We start from the raw sequence: 8,765 nt of genomic DNA, 5'->3' as shown, positions 1-8,765 counted from the left end.
CATAGTGAGGAAGAAATGGTTTAAAAGATGTCATCAATCTTTTATTTAACTAAGCACTTACCCTTCATTTTGAAGGAAATGATAGTTTCAAATTGGAACCTCCTTCTCAAGAAGTGGTATGAGAACATAACATTGATTTAATATATAACTGTCAACAAAAATAAAGTTTACACAAGTCACTAGGAAATAAAATGCATGTGGAATTTATCGTTAACTGATATAATTCTCCATAGGTTACAGGTATTATCAGTAAGAACAAGACAATATAATGAAAAGTTGAATAAACCAGTTGTTTAGATACCTTGATTTAAAAAACCTCACAAATAAAACATAACTTCCCAAACAAACCCTTTCAATGATCATGACACAACAGATTTTATTCTAACTAAAAAAAAAAGGTTAGACAATCACATATCAAGTCTTCAACACAGTGGATTCCATTCTAAGGGGAAAAAAAATATAGGAAACAAGTAGTCCTTAAATTTTTTTCATTATCCATATTATATGTTGTAGAAAATTAAACTTTTGCTTCCAAAAATATGTTTCCATGTGGTTGCGGGGTTGTTGACTGGTGCTATTAGGGACATAAGCACCAAAGACATGAGAAATGTAACCACTGCAGTATCACTTTTTCATAAAAACTAAAAATTTCCTTAAAGGTCTGGAGTAAAGTCTTCTGCTAGGTGTGTTAGTGCTATAAAGTCATTTTAAATTAAATGTGGAATAAAAGCTACAAAAAGTATGAGTTCTTTCAATATAAAAAGTTGTATAGCTGAAGTTGTGGGCTCCTTTGCTATACATAAGCAGTCTCAATAAAATATTTGCTTAAGTAAGAAAATAGAATTTGTCTGATTACATTTAGCATCCGTTCCAGTTGAGTGTCTTGCTTATCCCTGCCAGAGCTTCTGAAGAACATTAGAATCAATATTCCCTGCCTTCAAAGAGCATCCATAATTCACAGTACAAAACAGTTCTAGAGTCTTGGTCATAAGGAGAAACAAAAATTAAATATATATATATAAAGTGCCAGATGTAGCCATTGTCTGGACATTCAAAACTCTTATCCACATCTTCAAGAAAGATGCCAACAGTTGATTTGATCCCCTTTCTTTGCAACTTCCACTGGCTGGTTGATGCTTTACTTTAACTGTGACGACCCTAATAAAACTTCCAACAGAATCACGGTTCCAAAAGCATTATGTACGTACTTCACATCTCTGTTGCTCTGTAAAAACATATGAAAAAGCCGCCATCCGAAGATCTCTTAACTCTTCTAGCTCATTTTCAAGTCCTGTTATCAAAAACCTCTTCCTGAGAGGCAGAATTGCTACTATGGATGTGCATTATATAGGTGTTCTTCCTTCATGTTGAGATTTCCCACAAAGCTGCAACAAAGAGTCATTGCTATCCCTGTGCCTGATGACATTCACTTTCCCCTGAAGGTTGAAAGAGGGAGACAGAGATCCGAGAGCGGAAGAGAGAGCTGGCCCAGAGCTGCAAGACAGTGCTGTTCTGTTCTTCCCTCCTGCTGCCTACACAACGGTCATTACATTCAACTTGCCCTTGATTCTGTTCAACACAAAAGACAACTCAAATCTAATAGGCTCTCCTAAATGTCTTTACCCGCTTTACCTTGCTCCGCTTTTCCACAAGCAAAAGAAAACAAACACAAAGCTGTAAGATTATTCAAGAAGGAAACTGGATTAACATTTTCAACAGGAGATCGATGTTTCTCCAAAGTCCTGGACCAGAGCTGAGTGTGGTTCATCTTTAACAGTCAAAGTGATAGGATATGTCTGGGGATTCCTGTGAAAACAGGGAACATAGCCTACGCCCTTGTAATTAAATGAATTCATGTTGTGGTGCTATGAAGGTCTAGGCTTTTAAAACTTTTGGCCTCGACTTCCTAAGTTTGAAAAAAAATGTAAGAATACAAAGAAATCCTTCAAGTTTTGCTGCCTTGATTTAAAGATCTCCAGGCAGGATGCCTGAGGATGGCCATGGCTGTATCACTTAAATATGGATCGTTCAAATATGATCCTACGCTAACGGTAAAAACTGGGTCACAAAATAACTGTTCCACGGGATGACAAAGTGACTGAGCTACTTTCACTTACATATCCTATCAAGTGTGGCTAGCAATACCTTACCATTGAAATATGCCTCAAGACAAAAATTTGACCTCAGGCAAAACAGGAGTGAGTGAAGGGGGTGAGACAGCAAAGGGTAAAAAAAATGAACAGGACCACCACCAAAGCCTTAAATTAAGAAAACAAGTTACCTTCACTATACCAGAAGGGGGTCGGCAGGGGGGATTGACAGGAAATTGACCTGAGGATGAACAGGGCCAGCAGGTTTAATTAGATCAGAAACACAAAGGGCTCTTCCCTCCTTTGGTAACTAACACAGCAGCTCTTAAGTGCCTACAATAGCAGGCTATAAACAAAGGCGGCAAAACAGAGCCAGAATAGAATCCTTCCCTTAGCTGGCCTGTGACAACGATTTACTTGAAATCTGGGAACTGGTGGCCGCTCAGGAGACCCAGCCAGAAGCCAGCTCCAAAAGACAAATCGCTGGGGGATGGGGCGGGCTGAGGTAGCCAAGTCTTTGTTTTGCAGCCCAAGTTTACTAAACTATTTGTTACACTTCACAGGGAATTGTTTGGTTTCAGTCTACTGATCCCAGACCTGGTCCAGGTTTCACCAGCCTTGCACCCCAGGAAAACCATAAAATAAATCACCCCAGCTTCCCGGATCCCTCACACGGCTCCTCGGGGGATGGAAGCACACTACAAACCTGCTCTGGCCTTACTACAGGGCATCCTCCAAGCCCAGGGTAGGAGGGGAAGCGGGGCAGAAGGCAGCGGCAGGCACTGGCATTCCGAACTTGTCTCCATCCCTAAATTCAGAAGAGCTTATTTTTGACCCAAGTCCAGCAGGGATTCAAGTGTCTGGCAAGCCCACAGTTTGCCTCATCTCGGCAAAAGAAGGCAGACTAAGCCAGTGGGCAAGAGGCCGAGAAGCGCCCCCGGCCAAAGTGCTCCTACCTGCTCCCTCTTCCTCCTCCGTCCAAGATAACAAACTCAAGCCGCAGCTGGCTGCGCTTTGCGCCAACTCTCCGTTTTCCTAACGGCCCAGGAGCCCAGATGGGGCCCAGAAGGTGGTGGAGGAGGAAGAGGAGGGAGCGGGCAAGGGCGGCGGCTGCTGCAAACAGCTCCTCAGCTCCCCCGTCAGTGCACCACCGCTTCTCGGTCCTCCTCCTCCTCCCGGCCGGGCGCGGGGGGGCGCCCGGGAGGCGGCGTAGTCCGCGCAGCGTCGCTGTCGCCCTCGTCCGGCTCGACGGGGTGCAGGTGCGTGGCCAGCTCCTGCAGGACCGCGGTGCGCCCAATCTGGTCGTTGCGCCGCTTCTCCATGATCAGGTCCTCCAGGCTCTGGAACTCAAGCGTGTGGCTGCGCTGCGCAGAGAGCTGGATTTGCAGCCGGTAGGGCTGCTTGCCGATGCGCAGCTCGCCGCCGATCTTGAACTCGCGCTTGCCGTAGCGGCACCAGGCGGCGAAGCTCTCCGAGTTGCGCCAGCTCAGCTCGCGTTCCTTGGCGCCCACATGCGCTAGCGCGTTGCGCACCACGGCGCTGGGGCTCAGCGGTTTGTAGCGGTACAAATCGTTCACCACGCGGCCGCGCCGGCCCTGGCTCGCGTCCGTCAAGAAGCTGTTGCTCACCTCTAGCCGGTGCAAATGCACCACCTGGAAGTTGCCCACGTAGACTGCCCAGTGTGGGTACTGCGCCTGCGACACGAACTCCACCAGATCGCCAGGCCTGCACTTGTTGAGCAGGTTCTCGGGCGTGTAGGTGCTCAGCGCCGCGGAACCCGGCGAGAAGCTTTTCTGGTAGATGCATTCATCGCGGTAGAACACGGAGCACTCCACCTCGTGCAGCCGCGGGTCATAGGGCTGCGGCAGGGGCAGCGACGGCCCGTCCCCTCCGTCGGGCAAACCCCCGCCCCCACCATCCGATCCCTGGGGCGGCGGCTGCTGCTCCATGTCTTCGTCGTCATTGGAGAAGATGTAGGAGACCCCGATGCGGGGCCCATCGTCCCGATCCACGCCCGTCGGGTCGGCGGTGGGCACTTCCTTGTAACTTAGGTGGGTCAGTTTCTCCACCTGGTTGCCCATCACGCTGCGGGCACACGTTCACGCCGCCGGCAGAGGAGAAAGTGAAACCACCACTAGGGTCATTGGCACCGGTCCCCGGACAGGGGTTGAGACCACCTGTTGGGAGAGGAAAGCAAGGAAGCCGTGTAGGAGGCGCTCCTCCGTGATATGGGCGATCTGTTCTTAGAGAGGAGAAAGAAAAATTGTGGGCCGGGCACCTGGAGTCATTTTACGGGGAAATCTCAGATGCAGCGAGCTTTCTCTCTCTTTTCTGCCTCCAGGGCCACGGTCACAGGAGGCCGGGCAACTCCAGCTCGCCCCTGCCCCCAGCCCTTGACCTCGCCCGGGCAGAAGCCCATTGCATCAGCGACTCCTACTGCTTCCGCCAGGGCCCTACCTGCCAATGTCAAGCAGGAAGGGGGCAAAGAAACTTTACTCCAATTCCCCTTTCCTATCCTCCCCCCGCCCCACCCCTTCATCTCAGGGTCCTAAGTCGGTTCCGGAGACGTCCCCGCCCCCCTCCATTGCTAAGGAAACCCGCGAGGATCCCGCAGCGCAGCCCAGACAGGTGAGCCGCCCTACCTGGCTCACCTGCGGCGCTTCCTGCTACCTTCTCGCCCGCCCTTCCCCCGCGCACCCGCCCTCCGGCTCGGGTTACTTGCGCAAACTCACCCGCCTAGAATTGGAGGCCGTGGGGAATTGAGAGCCCCCCGCCCCCTACCCCGCCGCACCCTGAGACTTCTAGGGCGAGTTTGCAGGTGTGGGCTCCGCGGTCTCTCCTCTCCCGGCGCCGGCGACTGCGAGGCTGGGCGGGAGGGAGCAGAGCATGTCTGGCCCCCCGCGGCTACGTAGCGCCTCAAGACTTGAAGGCGGGGAGCGGCGCCTCTTCACGCCGCACCCCTTCCCTCCTGCTGGGGCTGCTTCACCCCCTCAACCGGATCTCGCGGGGTGGGGGGAGGAGATGGGTTCTCTAGAAGAAGGAGAAGGAAGCAGCTTCGGTGCCCGGCGGCGGCAGCTCCCGCTCGGGCCGGGCGAGCAACAAGCGCCGGAGCAGGAGGGACGCGATTGTAGATCCGGCTCCGGGCTCCCAGGGCGGGAGCGCAGCCCCTAGCATTTAAAGAGACAGGCGCTCGCTCCCAGAGCTCGGGTCTTTCTCGCACGGCGCTGAGCCTCCGGCATCCCCGCCTCCGCCCCGCCCACCCAGGCCGCGGGGCTCCGCCCAGGCCACGCCCCCGCTTCCGAGCGGGTTTAAATCCCGCTGGTAAATACCCGAAAGGCTTGTGTGGGCTGGCAGTCTTCGCGCGCTTGTGTGCACCTAAGTAATGGAGACCTTAATTACCTTCTTAGAGTAAGACCTGTAGTGGAGTCCGCGCTGCTTACTCCGGTTATGTTTTTCGGAGCTGTGAGCTTTAAAATGAAGTTGGAAAGCAATGGCCACCTGCCAGTGTAGAAAGGAGTTTGGTGTTTGTTCTGCCTCTTCATCCCCAGGGTACTTGGAGAGGGAGGAACAGTCAAGTCACTAGAAAGCAAACAGACTTTTGCTTCTTTCTTTTCTTCCCTAGAATCAATTTCTTGCCAAAGGTCACAAAATAATTTTAACTAGGACAACTGGAGAAGTACTTCTGTTTAGAGGTATTTCCAGAATAAGTCCTATGAAACTTTCAGGTGGGAAAAAAGAAAAAAAAAATTCTTAGAAAGGAAACAAAGCAGAAAGAAGACTTGGCTAGGGACTTAATTCCAAGACCTAGGCTGTTACTAATGTCCTTCTAAGTTAGTACAAAGTAGATTCTTCATAACCTCCATTGTTGTTTTGAGAATTACTGGTTCATCCAGTGGATAGTGAAAGAGGGCATTCAGCTCTGGTGGTTTATCTTGGGGGTAGAGGATGTAGGAATTGCCTAATTGTCTTTAAATTAAGGACATATTAGCAGAGGCCCTCAGTGAAAGTATTTCCTTCCTGCTAACTTACAGAAGCAAGTGACACAAGGCCAGTACTGCCTATTAACCTAAACTAGGAGGATACTTCCTCTCTCTCCCCTCCAGGTTGGTTTTGTTTCTTGTATCTAAGATGAAAGTTACCAAAGTGTTTTGTCTTTTTAATAATGGATCAGATTGGATGGTGGAGGGTTGACACTAAACAGACTTTCACTGAAACACCCAGAGTAATTCTTGGTGGAATTAAGAATGCAATTCAAGACCTCCTCTACTCTGCTTTCCATCACTGTTTCTTTTGACTCAGTTTTTCCAGGTAACACAATTATTTATTCAGTGTGTATTCTGATCAGTGGAAACAGGAGTATAGTAACACTACTGCGATCTTTTTTAGTTTGGAGTGTGGAGGAGGAGAAATCATTCTACTTATGTACTTTTTTAACACCAACAATCAGTATTGGCAGGGCTGTGATGGGAGTTAGTCCTTCAGCAAGTCTAAGATCACAGTATAAATTAGACCAAAACCAGACTTCTGTGTGTCTGTTGTGTAGATTAAGTATTTTCTGACCAGCCTCAGGCATGTGTGACCAGATGAGTCCCCTCCCTGGACTTTTTGATAACACATGCTCTGGGAGGTGCTGTTTTACCTGAATAGTATTTGCCACCACAAGGAGATCCAACCAGTCCATTCTGAAGGAGATCAGCCCTGGGATTTCTTTGGAGGGAATGATGCTGAAGCTGAAACTCCAGTACTTTGGCCATGTCATGCGAAGACTTAACTCATTGGAAAAGACTCTGATGCTGGGAGGGATTGGGGGCAGGAGGAGAAGGGGACTACCGAGGATGAGATGGCTGGATGGCATCACTGACTCGATGAATGTGAGTCTGAGTGGACTCCGGGAGTTGGTGATGGACAGGGAGGCCTGGCGTGCTGTGATTCATGGGGTCGCAAAGAGTCGGACACGACTGAGCGACTGAACTGAACTGAACTGAAGAGCTCATGTAAATACCCATTTTACAAGGGAGGAGGGAGAGGAAGTGTTAGACTATGAGAACCAATGGCCAGTCATCTCATGTCTGTTAGACTGTGAAACCTCTGCTACCATCAGTTATGGTAGGCCACTTTGTCCCTAGGTGGTATTAGGTAGGCTCCCTGATGATGGGAGCATCCATAGAAGGACACACTAGTATGGTAGTTTGGCACATATCTAATGAGTCACTAAGCAACACCTAGTTGTCCAGGTGTCTAGCCTATTACCTTGATGAGCTCTGTTCACAACAGTGACTCAACAACAGTTTTTCTGTTTTTTTTTTAAATAATAAAGTGTCCAATTATTGGACTTTACATAAAGCATTGTTTAAACCTTAAGGGAAGCAAAACAATATTCTTGACATAACCTGAATATAAAACATTATCTGCATTTTAAGATACAATCATCTTGAATACAAGCTTGAAAACTTCAATCAGTTTTTAAAAAAGTACTGATAGATGGTTTTATCGTCAAAATAGATATTCAATAAATTCCAAAGTACATAGAACCATCCCAATGTAATGAATTGATATTACTGTATTTCAACCATGCATTTCTAGTTTATTTTTTGAGTATAATTGCTTTAAAATGCTGTGCTGGTTTCTGCTGTACAACAAAGTGAATTAGCTAGATACATATACTCCTTCCTCTCTCCCACCCCTCCTATCCCACCCCTCAACAACAGTTCTTGACTAACCATAAAGTCTCAGAGGGAACAGGTTCTGAGTTATCTTTATATCTCGTTACCTGGCACTCAGTAAGTGCTCGGTAAATGCTTGATGGACGCTTGAGGGGAATTCTTGGACATATCAATAGCCTGTTTCCTGTGTAGCTTCTTCCATAAATGCCTGGTTAGGACCTCCATCTGATCCCCGAGGGCTCTTGGTCAGAGGTTGCAGAATGGCTCCCAGACTTGCTTTGCTCATCTCAAATGCTTGTTTAATAAACTTAATTGATAATTTGGAGACTTGGGAAATCTCACCTAAAAATTCAGAGTTCCAGATTCACTTGAAAGTGTCAGTGATATGAGACCACTGGGCCCACATTCCAGGACAGCAACAAAAAGCTAGAGCTGAGCAGAAACTGCCTTTGAGATGAGATGCAGCCTCCAGTTGGCCCCAGTCTCTGTCCTATTCATCTCGCCTTCCTAGTGCCTTGACTGGCCCTGGGAACCTCTGTGTTGGCCACCACTGCCATCCAGTTTTATGCTATACAATGTGTCACTTGATTATATGTAATTCAGCACTTGAACACACAGCATCTGGTATTATCCTTTAATTCATAGACTTGAAATGTCTTTTCTAAAAAGAGCTTAATTCAAACTGTGTTTTTTGAAAACCGGCTAGATACCTGTTAGTCTTAAACACCATTCATTTATTCTGCAAGTATAATAGGCACTGCGTTAGGTTTTGCAGGTATTCATGTCCCCATGAGATACACAGACTCCTTCGGACAATATAAAATGTACCACAGGACAGGAAGGTAGAGGATGCTCAGGGGAAGTTTCAAGGCATGCAGATACAAAAGTGAATGTTAAAGTGCCTGCCATCAGGAGCTTGCACCAGCTAGGGTGACCAGCCCTAAAATCAACAATGGCATCTACCACTGAGTGACATATTCATTCTGTTATAAAGGACAATTCAATTGAAAGA

At 47.9% G+C, this 8,765-nt stretch overlaps 1 protein-coding gene across 1 annotated transcript; it reads right to left on the bottom strand.

The window, feature by feature from the left end:
* Window positions 1–3,229: 3,229 nt before the first annotated feature.
* LRATD2 (LRAT domain containing 2) lies at window positions 3,230–4,171 on the bottom strand. The gene has a single exon (XM_052652021.1). The coding sequence runs from the start codon at window positions 4,169–4,171 to the stop codon at window positions 3,230–3,232; it is 942 nt and encodes a 313-aa protein (XP_052507981.1).
* Between the last annotated feature and the right edge of the window lie 4,594 nt (window positions 4,172–8,765).

The sequence above is a fragment of the Budorcas taxicolor genome, chromosome 14 (assembly GCF_023091745.1).
Source record: "Budorcas taxicolor isolate Tak-1 chromosome 14, Takin1.1, whole genome shotgun sequence".
Lineage (NCBI taxonomy): Eukaryota > Metazoa > Chordata > Mammalia > Artiodactyla > Bovidae > Budorcas > Budorcas taxicolor.
This window is presented reverse-complemented; position numbering and strand designations above follow the sequence as displayed.

Excerpts from the sequence above, each read along its gene's own strand:
- LRATD2 (XM_052652021.1), bottom strand. The coding sequence starts at position 4,171 with ATGGGCAACCAGGTGGAGAAACTGACCCACCTAAGTTACAAGGAAGTG.